Source organism: Cherax quadricarinatus, chromosome 17 (assembly GCF_038502225.1).
Source record: "Cherax quadricarinatus isolate ZL_2023a chromosome 17, ASM3850222v1, whole genome shotgun sequence".
Taxonomy (NCBI): domain Eukaryota; kingdom Metazoa; phylum Arthropoda; class Malacostraca; order Decapoda; family Parastacidae; genus Cherax; species Cherax quadricarinatus.
In genome coordinates, this window is record NC_091308.1 from 48,192,403 (window position 1) to 48,210,773 (window position 18,371).

Consider the following 18,371-nt stretch of genomic DNA (forward strand, 5'->3'; position numbering starts at 1 on the left):
TATGTGGGTACTGAGATGTGTCAGCCCTGGCTCCTTGTATGTGGGTACTGAGATGTGTCAGCCCTGGCTCCTTGTATGTGGGTACTGAGATGTGTCAGCCCTGGCTCCTTGTATGTGGGTACTGAGATGTGTCAGCCCTGGCTCCTTGTATGTGGGTACTGAGATGTGTCAGCCCTGGCTCCTTGTATGTGGGTACTGAGATGTGTCAGCCCTGGCTCCTTGTATGTGGGTACTGAGATGTGTCAGCCCCTGGCTCCTTGTATGTGGGTACTGAGATGTGTCAGCCCTGGCTCCTTGTATGTGGGTACTGAGATGTGTCAGCCCTGGCTCCTTGTATGTGGGTACTGAGATGTGTCAGCCCTGGCTCCTTGTATGTGGGTACTGAGATGTGTCAGCCCTGGCTCCTTGTATGTGGGTACTGAGATGTGTCAGCCCTGGCTCCTTGTATGTGGGTACTGAGATGTGTCAGCCCTGGCTCCTTGTATGTGGGTACTGAGATGTGTCAGCCCTGGCTCCTTGTATGTGGGTACTGAGATGTGTCAGCCCTGGCTCCTTGTATGTGGGTACTGAGATGTGTCAGCCCTGGCTCCTTGTATGTGGGTACTGAGATGTGTCAGCCCTGGCTCCTTGTATGTGGGTACTGAGATGTGTCAGCCCTGGCTCCTTGTATGTGGGTACTGAGATGTGTCAGCCCTGGCTCCTTGTATGTGGGTACTGAGATGTGTCAGCCCTGGCTCCTTGTATGTGGGTACTGAGATGTGTCAGCCCTGGCTCCTTGTATGTGGGTACTGAGATGTGTCAGCCCTGGCTCCTTGTATGTGGGTACTGAGATGTGTCAGCCCTGGCTCCTTGTATGTGGGTACTGAGATGTGTCAGCCCTGGCTCCTTGTATGTGGGTACTGAGATGTGTCAGCCCTGGCTCCTTGTATGTGGGTACTGAGATGTGTCAGCCCTGGCTCCTTGTATGTGGGTACTGAGATGTGTCAGCCCTGGCTCCTTGTATGTGGGTACTGAGATGTGTCAGCCCTGGCTCCTTGTATGTGGGTACTGAGATGTGTCAGCCCTGGCTCCTTGTATGTGGGTACTGAGATGTGTCAGCCCTGGCTCCTTGTATGTGGGTACTGAGATGTGTCAGCCCTGGCTCCTTGTATGTGGGTACTGAGATGTGTCAGCCCTGGCTCCTTGTATGTGGGTACTGAGATGTGTCAGCCCTGGCTCCTTGTATGTGGGTACTGAGATGTGTCAGCCCTGGCTCCTTGTATGTGGGTACTGAGATGTGTCAGCCCTGGCTCCTTGTATGTGGGTACTGAGATGTGTCAGCCCTGGCTCCTTGTATGTGGGTACTGAGATGTGTCAGCCCTGGCTCCTTGTATGTGGGTACTGAGATGTGTCAGCCCTGGCTCCTTGTATGTGGGTACTGAGATGTGTCAGCCCTGGCTCCTTGTATGTGGGTACTGAGATGTGTCAGCCCTGGCTCCTTGTATGTGGGTACTGAGATGTGTCAGCCCTGGCTCCTTGTATGTGGGTACTGAGATGTGTCAGCCCTGGCTCCTTGTATGTGGGTACTGAGATGTGTCAGCCCTGGCTCCTTGTATGTGGGTACTGAGATGTGTCAGCCCTGGCTCCTTGTATGTGGGTACTGAGATGTGTCAGCCCTGGCTCCTTGTATGTGGGTACTGAGATGTGTCAGCCCTGGCTCCTTGTATGTGGGTACTGAGATGTGTCAGCCCTGGCTCCTTGTATGTGGGTACTGAGATGTGTCAGCCCTGGCTCCTTGTATGTGGGTACTGAGATGTGTCAGCCCTGGCTCCTTGTATGTGGGTACTGAGATGTGTCAGCCCTGGCTCCTTGTATGTGGGTACTGAGATGTGTCAGCCCTGGCTCCTTGTATGTGGGTACTGAGATGTGTCAGCCCTGGCTCCTTGTATGTGGGTACTGAGATGTGTCAGCCCTGGCTCCTTGTATGTGGGTACTGAGATGTGTCAGCCCTGGCTCCTTGTATGTGGGTACTGAGATGTGTCAGCCCTGGCTCCTTGTATGTGGGTACTGAGATGTGTCAGCCCTGGCTCCTTGTATGTGGGTACTGAGATGTGTCAGCCCTGGCTCCTTGTATGTGGGTACTGAGATGTGTCAGCCCTGGCTCCTTGTATGTGGGTACTGAGATGTGTCAGCCCTGGCTCCTTGTATGTGGGTACTGAGATGTGTCAGCCCTGGCTCCTTGTATGTGGGTACTGAGATGTGTCAGCCCTGGCTCCTTGTATGTGGGTACTGAGATGTGTCAGCCCTGGCTCCTTGTATGTGGGTACTGAGATGTGTCAGCCCTGGCTCCTTGTATGTGGGTACTGAGATGTGTCAGCCCTGGCTCCTTGTATGTGGGTACTGAGATGTGTCAGCCCTGGCTCCTTGTATGTGGGTACTGAGATGTGTCAGCCCTGGCTCCTTGTATGTGGGTACTGAGATGTGTCAGCCCTGGCTCCTTGTATGTGGGTACTGAGATGTGTCAGCCCTGGCTCCTTGTATGTGGGTACTGAGATGTGTCAGCCCTGGCTCCTTGTATGTGGGTACTGAGATGTGTCAGCCCTGGCTCCTTGTATGTGGGTACTGAGATGTGTCAGCCCTGGCTCCTTGTATGTGGGTACTGAGATGTGTCAGCCCTGGCTCCTTGTATGTGGGTACTGAGATGTGTCAGCCCTGGCTCCTTGTATGTGGGTACTGAGATGTGTCAGCCCTGGCTCCTTGTATGTGGGTACTGAGATGTGTCAGCCCTGGCTCCTTGTATGTGGGTACTGAGATGTGTCAGCCCTGGCTCCTTGTATGTGGGTACTGAGATGTGTCAGCCCTGGCTCCTTGTATGTGGGTACTGAGATGTGTCAGCCCTGGCTCCTTGTATGTGGGTACTGAGATGTGTCAGCCCTGGCTCCTTGTATGTGGGTACTGAGATGTGTCAGCCCTGGCTCCTTGTATGTGGGTACTGAGATGTGTCAGCCCTGGCTCCTTGTATGTGGGTACTGAGATGTGTCAGCCCTGGCTCCTTGTATGTGGGTACTGAGATGTGTCAGCCCTGGCTCCTTGTATGTGGGTACTGAGATGTGTCAGCCCTGGCTCCTTGTATGCGGGTACTGAGATGTGTCAGCCCTGGCTCCTTGTATGTGGGTACTGAGATGTGTCAGCCCTGGCTCCTTGTATGCGGGTACTGAGATGTGTCAGCCCTGGCTCCTTGTATGTGGGTACTGAGATGTGTCAGTCCTGGCTCCTTGTATGTGGGTACTGAGATGTGTCAGCCCTGGCTCCTTGTATGTGGGTACTGAGATGTGTCAGCCCTGGCTCCTTGTATGAACGTCAGCTGGCTGACACCTACAATGTCTCCTTGTATGAACGTCAGCTGGCTGACACTTTCAATGGCTCCTTGTATGAACGTCAGCTGGCTGACACTTTCAATGGCTCCTTGTCTGAACGTCAGCTGGCTGACACCTACAATGTCTCCTTGTCTGACGGTCAGCTGGCTGACACCTACAATGTCTCCTTGTCTGACGGTCAGCTGGCTGACACCTACAATGTCTCCTTGTCTGACGGTCAGCTGGCTGACACCTACAATGACACATCACTCACTGAGTGATCGTCCTCGTCCCCATACTATTATTGCGCAGAAAATAATAGTTTACTTAATATTTCTTGCTGTAAATGGTAATTTAGCTAACAAGAAGAACCATGACTTGTAACCAGGCTACCTAGCTTCTTGAGGCACCTGTGGCGGAGTGATCTAAAGCGTCACACTGGAAAGCTATGCCACTCCCCACACGGGTTCAAATCCTGCTGACTGCGATCTTTTTCATTATATATCTATATATGCATTAATATATGAGTGAACGTAGATAGAGTAAGGTGATGAGAGTATCAAACGAGTTAGGTCAGGAAAAATTGGATATCAGATTGGAGGGAGAGAGTGTGGAGGAAGTGAAAGTGTTCAGGTATTTGGGAGTTGACCTGCCAGGTTTATGAAGAACTGGTAGCCACCAGGGCTACCAAAGAGGGGAATGTATTGGTACCAACACTTTTACATGGGTGTGAAGCATGGGTTGTGAATGTAGCAGCGAGAAAGAGGCTGGAGGCAGTGGAGATGCTGTATCTGAGGGCAATGTATGGTGTAAATATTTTGCAGAAAATTCATGGTTTGGAACTTAGAAGGTGTGGAATTACTAAAAGTATTATCCAGAGGGTTGAGGGAGGGTTGTTGAGGTGGTTTAGTCATTTAGAGAGGATGGAGCAAAATAGGATGATTTGGAGGGTATATAAATCTCTAGTAGAGGGAAGGTGGGGTAGGGGGAGTCCTAGGACAAGATGGAGAGAAAGATAAAGGAGGTTTTGTGTGCAAAGGGGCTTAGACATGCAGCAGGCATGTGTAAGAATGTTAAATGGGAGTGGAAACAAATGGATTTTGGTATTTGACGAGCTGTTGGAGTGTGAGAAAGGTAGTATTTTGTGAAAGAAAATTCAGGAAAACCCATTAGCCGGACTTGAGTTCTGGAGGTGAGAAGTACAATGCCTGCACTCTAGAGGCGGGGGTTGAGATATCTTCTACTGGGAAGGACATGTAAACCGTCGTATCTGCGCTCCTCTGGCAACACAGTGATAGCGTGAATGATGGTAAAGTTTTTTTTTCGGATCACCCTGCCTCGGTGGGAGACGACCAGTGTTATATATATATATATATATATATATATATATATATATATATATATATATATATATATATATATATATATATAAATATATATATATATATGTACGTATCAATTAGTTAGTTTAATATGTTTATTATGCACCCCATACCCATCCTGTGGGCGGTAGTCAAAAGATTACAGAGGTACATAATTGGTCCAGGGACTGGACTCCAAAGTTTTGATAGCTGAGCAAGTTACAGAGGTAATGAACTCACAATTTACAAAGGTAATGAACTCACAATTTACAAAGGTAATGAACTCACAATTTACAAAGGTAATGAACTCACAATTTACAAAGGTAATGAACTCACAATTTACAAAGGTAATGAACTCACAATTTACAAAGGTAATGAACTCCAGGTAAGTCTGGTCACAATCATGACAAGTTACAAAGGTATTTACAGATTACAGAGGTACGTAATGGGTCCAGGGACTGGGCCCCCAAAGTTTTGATAGCTGAACTAGGTACAAAGGTAATGAGCTCACAAGTTACAAAGGTAATGAATTCTGTAGAATGGTTACTTACGTTTATACTTTGGCTACAATCATGAACAAATTATAGAGTAATGAGCAATTCACACTTCCACACCCGGTCACAACTGTAATGAGTTATTGGTGCAAATATTGATTGTTGAGTCACACACACACACACACACACACACACACACACACACACACACACACACACACACACACACACACACACACACACACACACACACACACTTTAGTTTAATATCTTTATGCACCCCATACCCATCCTGTGGGCGGTAGTCAAAAGATTACAAAGGTACATAATGGGTCCAGTGACTGGACCCCAAAGTTATGACAGCTGAACTAGTTACAAAGGTAATGAACTCCAGGTAGATCTGGTCACTAATCATGGCAAGTTACAGAGGTAATGAATCAGCTTCACTCCTATACATGGTTACAGTCATGAACAAATTACAAAGTAATGAACCACTGATACGTCCACACCTGGTCACAATTGTAATGAGTTATAAATACAAATATTAAGTGGGTCATACACCCACACTAGCGCGCGCGCGCACATACACACACTACGTATCAAACACTGTTGAAAGTGAAAGTGGACGGGGGGGGGGTGAGCCTTGATAGACCTACCCTACAGAGAGGCCTACACCTAGCAGTAGTAAACATCGATATACAGGTCTTGTGAAGTCAAGAGAAGGAATATATACTCACTGTCTCCAGTGTGGTATTATCTACCCCAGCAGGTACAGGTGTGGTTACAGTGAACTCTGTATCACTGACCAGTGATGGTGAGGTCTCACTAGCGTCCTCTTGTTCTAACTCACTCATATTCTCTCGCCAAGCTCAATCACACTGACAGAAATCTGGGAGGAAATCGAAAACGAGTTGAGGGGTGCGAGTTGCAAATCCTGTTTGTTGCAAGATTGTTGCAACTGGGCCTCCCAAGGGCAACAAACAACGCCATCTGTTGGGTCTAGCTGGCACTACTTGCCTATCTTTAAGTTTTGAATAATGCGCTCTCTCTCTCTCTTTCTCTCTGTCTCATTCTCTCTTCCTCCCTCTCTCTCTCTCTCATTCTCTATGTCTCTCTGCCCCATAAGGAAGGTTCCTTGACGCTGGTGAGGGGCTCTTGATCTAGGGAATTGGATCCGTGCTCCAGCTACCTGAATTAAGCCTCAATACCTTCCATCACCCCCCCCCTCCCCCAGGCGCTGTACAATCCCTACAGGTTTAGCAGTCCCCCATGATAACAATCTGTCCCACTCACCGACCAGTACATCACATAATTGCAGTTATGACACACATGTTCAGTAGTTTAGTGTTCTGCTCCTCAGATAACAGTGATAAAGGTCTTTCATTATCTCTCCTTCCCATTGACGTCAACATGATGCATCATGATAATATCTTGGTAAATATCCCGCATGATAACACTGACTTAAGCATGCAGCATTATCATGTGCATAAATAACAACTAGACTAGTGTGCTTACACATTAAAAAAAGTAACCTAGTGTTGTCAGCACGACAGGTAGCCTAGTGTGGTCAGCACGACAGGTAACCTAGTGTGGTCAGCATGACAGGTAACCTAGTGTGGTCAGCATGACAGGCAACCTAGTGTGGTCAGCACGACAGGTAACCTAGTGTGGTCAGCATGACAGGTAACCTAGTGTGGTCAGCACGACAGGTAACCTAGTGTGGTCAGCACGACAGGTAACCTAGTGTGGTCAGCACGACAGGTAGCCTAGTGTGGTCAGCACGACAGGTAACCTAGTGTGGTCAGCATGACAGGCAACCTAGTGTGGTCAGCACGACAGGTAGCCTAGTGTGGTCAGCATGACAGGTAACCTAGTGTGGTCAGCACGACAGGTAGCCTAGTGTGGTCAGCATGACAGGCAACCTAGTGTGGTCAGCACGACAGGTAGCCTAGTGTGGTCAGCACGACAGGTAACCTAGTGTGGTCAGCACGACAGGTAACCTAGTGTGGTCAGCACGACAGGTAGCCTAGTGTGGTCAGCATGACAGGCAACCTAGTGTGGTCAGCACGACAGGTAGCCTAGGGTGGTCAGCACGACAGGTAGCCTAGTGTGGTCAGCACGACAGGTAACCTAGTGTGGTCAGCATGACAGGCAACCTAGTGTGGTCAGCACGACAGGTAGCCTAGGGTGGTCAGCACGACAGGTAACCTAGTGTGGTCAGCAAGACAGGTAACCTAGCGTGGTCAGCACGACAGGTAACCTAGTGTGATCAGCACGACAGGTAACCTAGTGTGGTCAGCACGTCAGGTAGCCTAGTGTGGTCAGCACGACAGGTAACCTAGTGTGGTCAGCACATGTAACCTAGTGTGGTCAGCACGACAGGTAGCCTAGTGTGGTCAGCACGACAGGTAGCCTAGTGTGGTCAGCACGACAGGTAACCTAGTGTGGTCAGCACGACAGGTAACCTAGTGTGGTCAACACGACAGGTAGCCTAGTGTGGTCAGCACGACAGGTAACCTAGTGTGGTCAGCACGACAGGTAACCTAGTGTGGTCAGCACGACAGGTAACCCTAGTGTGGTCAGCACGACAGGTAGCCTAGTGTGGTCAGCACGACAGGTAACCTAGTGTGGTCAGCACGACAGGTAACCTAGTGTGGTCAGCACGACAGGTAACCTAGTGTGGTCAGCACGACAGGTAACCTAGTGTGGTCGGCACGACAGGCAGCCTAGTGTGGTCAGCACGACAGGTAACCTAGTGTGGTCGGCACGACAGGCAGTCTAGTATTGTCAGCATGATAAGAGCTAACCTAGTGTTGTCAACACGACTGGAGATAGCCTAGTGTTGTCAGGACGACAGGTAGCTTAATTAATGTCAGCACGACAAGAAGCTTTGCGTTGTCAGCACGAAAGATAGCCAAGTGTTGGCAGGACAACAGGAACTAGCCTAGTGTTGTCAGCACGACAGGTAGCTTAGTGTTGTCAGGACAACAGGAGCTAGCCTAGTGTTGTTGGGACAACAGGAGATAGCCTAGTGTTGTTGGGACAACAGGAGATAGCCTAGTGTTGTTGGGACAGCCGGAGATTGCCTAGTGTTGTTGGGACAACACCGTGACTGGAACAATACTGTGACTGGAACAACACCGTGACTGGAACAACACCGTGACTGGAACAACACCGTGACTGGAACAACACCGTGAGTGGAACAATACTGTGACTGGAACAACACTGTGACTGGAACAACACTGACTGGAACAACACCGTGACTGGAACAACACCGTGACTGGAACAACACTGTGACTGGAACAACACCGTGACTGGAACAACACCGTGATTGGAACATTACTGTTACTGGAACAACACCATGACTGGAACAACACCGTGACTGGAACAACATCGTGACTGGAACACCGTGACTGGAACAATACCGTTACTGGAACAATACTGTGACTGGAACAATACTGTGACTGGAACATCACCGTGACTGGAACAATACTGTGACTGGAACAACACCGTGACTGGAACACCGTGACTGGAACAACACCGTGACTGGAACAACACCGTGACTGGAACACCGTGACTGGAACACCGTGACTGGAACAACACCGTGACTGGAACACCGTGACTGGAACAACACCATGATTGGAACACCGTGACTGGACCAATACTGTGACTGGAACAACACCATGACTGGAACAACACCATGACTGGAACACCGTGACTGGAACAACGCCGTGACTGGAACAACACCGTGACTGGAACACCGTGACTGGAACAACACCGTGACTGGAACAACACCGTGACTGGAACAATACTGTGACTGGAACAACACCGTGACTGGAACAACACCGTGACTGGAACAACACCGTATTCCCTGGAACGCAGGAGGGAGAGATACATGATTATATACACCTGGAAAATCCTAGAGGGACTAGTACCGAACTTGCACACGAAAATCACTCACTACGAAAGCAAAAGACTTGGCAGACGATGCACCATCCCCCCAATGAAAAGCAGGGGTGTCACTAGCACGTTAAGAGACCATACAATAAGTGTCAGGGGCCCGAGACTGTTCAACTGCCTCCCAGCACACATAAGGGGGATTACCAACAGACCCCTGGCAGTCTTCAAGCTGGCACTGGACAAGCACCTAAAGTCAGTTCCTGATCAGCCGGGCTGTGGCTCGTACGTTGGTTTGCGTGCAGCCAGCAGCAACAGCCTGGTTGATCAGGCGCTGATCCACCAGGAGGCCTGGTCACAGACCGGGCCGCGGGGGCGTTGACCCCCGAAACTCTCTCCAGGTAAACACCGTGACTGGAACAATACTGTGACTGGAACTACACCATGACTGGAACAACACCGTGACCGGAACAACACCGTGACTGGAACAATACTGTGACTGGAACAGGTGACGGAAAAGAATAACAGCGGTTAATAAAAGAGGTCAATATATCTGAAATGCGTAGGGAGACACTGGTCAGAGAAATAGCAATCATCTAACTTAAGCTAAAGGAATCTTATAGGAGTCAGGAATCGCGGGAAGAACTAAAAGCCATAAATGAAATCGAAAGAAACCCAAAGTATTTCTTCTCCTATGCCAAATCAAAGTCGAGAACAACGTCCAGTATTGGGCCCCTACTTAAACAAGATGGGTCCTACATAGATGACAGCAAGGAAATGAGTGAGCTACTCAAGTCCCAATATGACTCAGTTTTTAGCAAGCCGCTAACCAGACAGAGTCGAAGATCAAAATGAATTTTTTATGAGAGAGCCACAGAATTTGGTTAACACAAGCCTATCTGATGTTATCCTGACGCAAAATGACTTCGAACAGGCGATAAATGACATGCCCATGCACTCTGCCCCAGGGCCAGACTCATGGAACTCCGTGTTCATCAAGAACTGCAAGAAGCCCCTATCACGAGCTTTTACCATCCTATGGAGAGGGAGCATGGACACGGGGGTCGTCCCACAGTTACTAAAAACAACAGACATAGGCCCACTCCACAAAGGGGGCAGTAAAGCAACAGCAAAGAACTACAGACCGATAGCACTAACATCCCATATCATAAAAATCTTTGAAAGGGTCCTAAGAAGCAAGATCACCACCCATCTAGAAACCCATCAATTACACAACCCAGGGCAACATGGGTTTAGAACAGGTCGCTCCTGTCTGTCTCAACTATTGGATCACTACGACAAGGCCCTAGATGCACTAGAAGACAAAAAGAATGCAGATGTAATATATACAGACTGCAAAAGCCTTCGACAAGTGTGACCATGGCATAATAGCGCACAAAATGCGTGCTAAAGGAATAACGGAAAAAGTCGGTCGATGGATATATAATTTCCTCACTAACAGAACACAGAGAGTAGTAGTCAACAGAGTAAAGTCTGAGGCAGCTACGGTGAAAAGCTTTGTTCCACAAGGCACAGTACTCGCTCCCATCTTGTTCCTCATCCTCATATCCGACATAGACAAGGATGTCAGCCACAGCACCGTGTCTTCCTTTGCAGATGACACCCGAATCTGCATGACAGTGTCTTCCATTGCAGACACTGCAAGGCTCCAGGCGGACATCAACCACATCTTTCAGTGGGCTGCAGAAAACAATATGAAGTTCAACGATGAGAAATTTCAATTACTCAGATATGGTAAACACGAGGAAATTAAATCTTCATCAAAGTACAAAACAAATTCTGGCCACAAAATTGAGCGAAACACCAACGTCAAAGACCTGGGAGTGATCATGTCGGAGGATCTCGCCTTCAAGGACCATAACATTGGATCAATCGCATCTGCTAGAAAAATGACAGGATGGATAATGAGAACCTTCAAAACTAGGGAGGCCAAGCCCATGATGACACTCTTCAGGTCACTTGTTCTATCTAGGCTGGAATATTGCTGCACACTAACAGCACCTTTCAAGGCAGGTGAAATTGCTGACCTAGAAAATGTACAGAGAACCTTCACGGCGCGCATAACGGAGATAAAACACCTCAATTACTGGGAGCGCTTGAGGTTCCTGAACCTGTATTCCCTGGAACGCAGGAGGGAGAGATACATGATTATATACACCTGGAAAATCCTAGAGGGACTAGTACCGAACTTGCACACGAAAATCACTCACTACGAAAGCAAAAGACTTGGCAGACGATGCAACATCCCCCCAATGAAAAGCAGGGGTGTCACTAGCACGCTAAGAGACCATACAATAAGTGTCAGGGGCCCGAGACTGTTCAACTGCCTCCCAGCATACATAAGGGGGATTACCAACAGACCCCTGGCAGTCTTCAAGCTGGCACTGGACAAGCACCTAAAGTCGGTTCCTGACCAGCCGGGCTGTGGCTCGTACGTTGGTTTGCGTGCAGCCAGCAGTAACAGCCTGGTTGATCAGGCTCTGATCCACCAGGAGGCCTGGTCTCAGACCGGGCCGCGGGGGCGTTGACTCCCTGGAAACCCTCTCCAGGCATATATGACAACTTACGTAACTATATTCTTGTACAATTGTACCTACATAAACTTATTAACTATACAATATGTATATGGGAGAAGTGACGTCACTCAGGCCTACTAAGTTATCATTACGTCAGCATCACGCTGGTATATAGGCCTTGACATGAGTCATATCATACTGCTTACATAATTTATCACATTGACGTAGCGATACTTGAATATACTGTCAATACATCGTGTACGTTTATTTGTATATATGGAAGAATTCCCGAAACGCAAGTTTAGCCTCTAAACTCAAAAATACCTTAAATTTAGTGGTTCCTGGCCTGTAGGCTTCCATCGTGCTTATTTTTGAAGCTGTGTATTGAGTTTGCCTCCCCCCCTCCTCCTCATCTAGTTTATTACACTTGTTTAACTTCCTAAGACTGATAAAGTATGTATGATGATGATGATGATGATGATAATAATAATAATAATAATAATAATATACTACTGCTACTATTACTACTACAAATACTACTGGAGTATACCTGGAGTTTACCTGGAGAGGGTTTCGGGGGTCATCGCCCCCGCGGCCCGGTCTGAGACCAGGCCTCGTGGTGGATCAGGTTCTGATCAACCAGGCTGTTACTGAACATTAAAATGGTATAAAATACCGACAGATTGTTAGGTAAGACACATATGCAACAGTTAGGTATCTTTATTTTGAAACGTTTCGCCTACACAGTAGGCTTCTTCAGTCGAGTACAGAAAAGTTGATAGAAGCAGAAGATACTTGAAGACGATGTAATCAGTCCATCACCCTTAAAGTTTTGTTTCAGACAACGGAACAATGCTCTTCTCCAGACTGAGGGACTGACCACCTCAAAACTTTAAGGGTGATGGACTGATTACATCGTCTTCAAGTATCTTCTGCTTCTATCAACTTTTCTGTACTCGACTGAAGAAGCCTACTGTGTAGGCGAAACGTTTCAAAATAAAGATACCTAACTGTTGCATATGTGTCTTACCTAACAGGCTGTTACTGGTGGCCGCACACGAGCTCATGTACGACCCACAGCCCGGTTGGTCAGGTACTGACTTTAGGTGCCTGTCCAGTGCCTTCTTGAAGACAGCCAGGGGTCTATTGGTAATCCCTCTTATGTATGCTGGGAGGCAACTGAACAGTCTTAGGCCCCTGACACTTACTGTGTTGTCTCTCAGTGTACTCGTGGCGACCCTGCTTTTCATTGGGGAAATGTTGCATCTCCTGCCGAGTCTTTTGCTTTAATAGGGAGTGATTTTCATGTCCAAGTTTGGTAGTAATCCCTCTAAGATTTTTCTAAGTGTATGTTATCAGTATTTTTCTCGCCTGCGTTCTAGGGAATACAAATCAAGGGACTTCAACCGTTCCCTGTAATTTTGTTGCCTTATCGCACTTGTGTGTGCCGTGAAAATTCTCTGTACACTCTCCAGGTCAACAATGTCTCCAGCCTTGAAGGGGGCCGTTAGTGTACAGCAGTATTCCAGCCTAGAGAGCAGAAGCGATTTGAAGAGAATCATCAAGGGCTTAGCGTCCCTAGTTTTGAAGGTTATTATCCATCTTACCATTTTTCTAGCATAAACAAAAATGGCACAATACCGTGACTGGAACGATACACAAATAACCCGCACATAAAAGAGATTATTATTATTATAATCAAGGGGGAAGCGCTAAACCCGGAGGATTATACAGCGCCTGGGGGGGGGATGTGGAAGGCATTCAGGCTTAATTCGGGGAACTGGAGCACAGATCCAATTCCCTAAATCAAGAGCCCCTCACCAACATCAAGGAACCTTCCTTGAGGGGTCACATAAAAGAGAGAAGCTTACGACAACGTTTCGGTCCGACTTGGACCAATGGTCCAAGTCGGACCGAAACGTCGTCGTAAGCTTCTCTCTTTTATGTGCGGGTTATTTGTGTATTTCCCTAGCAGATGTGGTAGATACATTGTTGTGGTCTTTGATGGTGAGATCCTCTGACATTATTGCTCACAGGTCCTTCACTTTACTTTTTCACTCTATTGTACTAGTACTACTACTACTAATAATACATAACTTCATACCGCTCACTCCTGCTACAAGTCTACCTGTACATCACTCAACTTTCTATAATGTTTGAATATATTTTTTCCGGGTAGATATGTCCTCCATGCTGGTGCCACATAACAAAAATATCTGAGATGCGTCATGTAACGCCGTGAAGGATGCTCAGGTACCAACAAGATAATGCTAAGACCAGGTAACCTTCCACACACTGCCGATATTTTACGATTTATGTGTGTCTCTGGTGACAAGTTTGGTGTAATGATCACTTACAGGTCTTTCTATATGCTTGCTCCCCCCCCCTCCTCACTTCTTAGTTTATATTCTGCATCCAGTCACTCTCCACTCTCTCTTAGTTACATGGATGTGCTCTCCTCTCCATTATATAACGTGGTTCTCTTGTTGGATAACTTCTGAAGTTTGTTCACGTCATCTTTTAGCGTCTCTCCGTCCTCTCTTAGTCTTCTTAGTTCCACGTCAGTTGATCCTCCTCTGCCAGCTTATATACGTCCATCAATAAAAACAAAGGCTCTACTATTCTCTCTAAGATTCTTCAATATCTGGGTTATTAACACTGTTATTCTTCAAGACTTATCTTCACTATATACAATAAACATGGAGCGAGACAAGCATCCTTCGGTATTATGTCTGTGACAGAGCTCCCACGCTTCTATATCACTACAAACCTAACAAAAGCAACATTACTTTTGAAAATAGCTTTAATACCACCATAAATTGTTAAATATTTGGTATTGTAAATAATTTATGTTCAAATATAAACTATATTGTATGTCCAAATGAGTGTGACTTTGTCAACAACTCATTAATATTGTTCCTGAATCAATGATTCTTCTCAATGTTTCGTTACTGCTGTAATTTGATTGATGTAATGTGAGTTGCATATAATAGATCCAGTCTCAGGACCCATTATGTGCCTTTGTAATGTTGAAGTACAGCCCCTGGAACAATTATGTGCCTCTGTAATGTTGAGGTACATTCCCTGGACCCATTATGTGTCTCTAATAATTTGACTAGTGCCTCCAGGATGGTTATGAGGTAAATACCACTCACATAATGGATATGGGGGTGAGTACTGCTCACAAGATGGGTATGAAGGTGACTACTGCTCACAAGATGGGTATGAAGGTGACTGCTGCTCACAAGATGGGTATGAAGGTGACTACCGCTCACAAGATAAGTAATGGGATGACTACCGCCAACACGATGAGTAATGCGGTGACTACCGCCCACAGGATGAGTAATGGGGTAACTACCGCCCACAGGATGAGTAATGGGGTGACTACCGCCCACAGGATGAGTAATGGGGTGACTACCGCCCACAGGATGAGTAATGGGGTGACTACCGCCCACAGGATGAGTAATGGGGTGACTACCGCCCACAGGATGAGTAATGGGGTGACTACCGCCCACAGGATGAGTAATGGGGTGACTACCGCCCACAGGATGAGTAATGGGGTGACTACCGCCCACAGGATGAGTAATGGGGTGACTACCGCCCACAGGATGAGTAATGGGGTGACTACCGCCCACAGCTACAGGGCTTAATATTGGTGTGTACTGATGGTGTGGTGGGTGACACATACCTGCATGTTGGTATCCAGTGATGGTGAGTGTTGGTATAGCAGATGGGGAGTGGTACAGTAGGTGGTGGGTGGTACAGCAGGTGGTGGGGTGGTACAGCAGATGGTGAGTAGTACAGTAGGTGGTGGGTGGCACAGCAGGTGGTGGGTGGCACAGCAGGTGGTGGCACAAGAGCTGGTGCCAATACAGCAGTGCCGGGCCTCTCACTCTCACTCTATATATGGCACAAGTCACGTGACACCAGCGTGGGGAGGAGCTGCTCCCGGAAACATTGTCTTATCTACAGAGAGGAAAAAAAACTAATCCCGGGAGGGTCACACACAGTAGCATTGATAACCATGTTGACGAGGTAGTGCGTGCATGACAGCCTCGTGCCTCCACTGACCTGTGAACCCAGTGCTGAGTACAACCTGTCCACCACTCCTTCACGTGTACAACCATGCAAACATGCATCCATATATATATATATATATATATATATATATATATATATATATATATATATATATATATATATATATATATATATATATATATATATATATATATATATATATATAAAGTTTTTCTTCTTCTCTTTTTTAGTAAATGTATACAGGAGAAGGGGTTACTAGCCCATTGCTCCCGGCATTTTAGTCACCTCATATGACACGCATGGCTTACGGAGGAAAGATTCTTTTCCACTTCCTCATGGACAATAGAAGAAATAAAGAGGAACAAGAGCTATTTAGAAAAAGGGGAAAAACCTAGATGTATATATATATATATATGCATGTGCGTGTCTGTGAAGTGTGACCAAAGTTTAAGTAGGAGTAGCAAGATATCCCTGTTATCTAGCGTGTTTATGAGACAGAAAAAGAAACCAGCAATCCTACCATCATGCAAAACAGTTTCAGGTTTCTGTTTCACAGTCATCTGGCAGGACGGTAGTACTTCCCTGGGTGGTTGCTGTCTACCAACCTACTACCTACAAGAGTGTATCAGTCTGTAGTGGAAGGAAGGCGGGGTAGGGGTCGGCCTAGGAAAGGTTGGAGGGAGGGGGTAAAGGAGGTTTTGTGTGCGAGGAGCTTGGACTTCCAGCAGGCGTGCGTGAGCGTGTTTGATAGGAGTGAATGGAGACAAATGGTTTTTAATACTTGACGTGCTGTTGGAGTGTGAGCAAAGTAACATTTATGAAGGGGTTCAGGGAAACCGGCAGGCCGGACTTGAGTCCTGGAGATGGGAAGTACAGTGCCTGCACTCTGAAGGAGGGGTGTTAATGTTGCAGTTTAAAAACTGTAGTGTAAAGCACCCTTCTGGCAAGACAGTGATGGAGTGAATGATGGTGAAAGTTTTTCTTTTTTGGGCCACCCTGCTTTGGTGGGAATCGGCCAGTGTGATAATAATAATAAAATAATATAAAAATAATATATATATATATATATATATATATATATATATATATATATATATATATATATATATATATATATATATATATATAGGTAGATACATAAATGTATGTATGTATATTGTATGAAGTTTTTCTCTTTCTTGTTTTCTGTAGTTTATACAAAAGGGGTTACTAGCCTCTTGCTCCAGACATTTAGTCGCCTCCTATGACATGCATAGTTTACGGAGGAAGAATTCTGTTCCACTTCCCTATCGAGATAAGCAGAAATAAACAAGAACAAGAACTAGGAAGAAAATAGAAAACCCAGAGGGGTAAGTATATATATATATATGCTTGTACATGCATGTGTACTGTGACCTAAATGTAACTAGAAGTAGCAAGACGTACCTGCAACCTTACATGCTTATGAGACAGAGAAAGAGACCAGTAATCCTACTATCAGACAACCGTATATCGAATCCATTCCCTTGCACCGACTTCTCAATAGAAATACCCCTACTGTCCTAGCAGGGGACTTCAATGCCCACCACCCTGTTCTCTTCAATTGTGGAGCCACCCAGCCCCAAGGTGACCACAAGGGGAAACAACTATACCACATAATGACCGCAAAAGACCTTACATTCCAAGTCCCATTCTTCAAGTCGTTTGTGGGCCCCCACCCAGGCACCCCAAACGTAGTCCTCACCAACAGAGACTGCGACCTGTTCCAATGTAGAGTCTCCCCAGGCGGCAACGTCGGGTCAGACCACATCCCTGTGGTAATCAAGCTACAGTCCACTCCATTCCGAACACCCACCCTCCCCAAACCCAACCTGAAGACGCTAGGTTTTGACCCCTTTAGAGCCTTCTTAGGAAATGGCCAAACCATTTCTCTCGAAGACCAGCCCTCCAATGCAATAGATGGGGCAATTAACTCCCTCCATGCCAGAATCAATGAGGCCACACAAGCTTGCTGCACCATCCAAGATCTACCAACAATACAAACCAACCAGGGAAATCAAGGACAGAATGAACATGTACCAATCAGAATGCAGCAGACACTTTCTCACAGGGCAACCCTCCCGGGAAGTCCTACAAAGATTGAGAAGAGAGCTAATCGCCCTAATAAACCAACATAAAAGAGATCTTTGGGATTATCTGGTGCACCAAGCAAACCAGTATAAACGCCACCCAGATCTATTCTGGAACAAGATCTGCAGACTCCTAGGGGCCAATCACACTCCCACTCAACACCTCACTCACTCCTTCACCGATGAAGATGGCGAGGTAGTGACTACCCTACTTGATGACCCACTGGACCAAGCCAAGCTGATGGGCAAAGTATGGGAGAACATTCTCTCACACAACGACAGCAGAAGATTTAACAATATCCACTACCAGCGGGTCAACCAATGGCGTGACGAGAACCTAGAAGACTTTCATCCTATACCATCAACTGACACATCTTTCCTCGAAGACGAACATCCCCTTACCAGACCAATCACGCTCAGAGAAGTGTCCCAAGTCATAGGGTGACTGAGAAACACAGCTCCTGGCCCATCAGGCATAAGAGCTAAACAACTAAAGTACCTTCCCCGTAACTGCAAGATGTCACTGGTGAATATCTACAATGCCATCTTGGCATCTGGTCACTTCCCAGAGGCTTTCAAGACAGCCAAGATGATTTTC

General features: G+C 46.8%; 1 protein-coding gene across 3 annotated transcripts in view; it reads right to left on the reverse strand.

The window, feature by feature from the left end:
- The window catches only part of LOC128686492 (glucose-6-phosphate exchanger SLC37A4), a 98,727-nt gene extending 83,241 nt beyond the window's left edge, over positions 1-15,486 (reverse strand). Inside the window, exons 1-2 of one of the 3 annotated variants that reach the window (XM_053773451.2) lie at positions 15,313-15,486; positions 5,928-6,079 (exon numbers count right to left, since the gene is read on the reverse strand). In XM_053773451.2, the coding sequence (XP_053629426.1) occupies positions 5,928-6,044 (117 nt within the window). In that variant the 5' untranslated portion in view covers positions 6,045-6,079; positions 15,313-15,486. Of the gene's footprint in view, positions 1-5,927; positions 6,178-15,312 lie in introns of those variants that run through there. The other 2 variants (XM_053773452.2, XM_053773450.2) reach the window with 2 other exon arrangements.
- Positions 15,487-18,371: the final 2,885 nt, after the last annotated feature.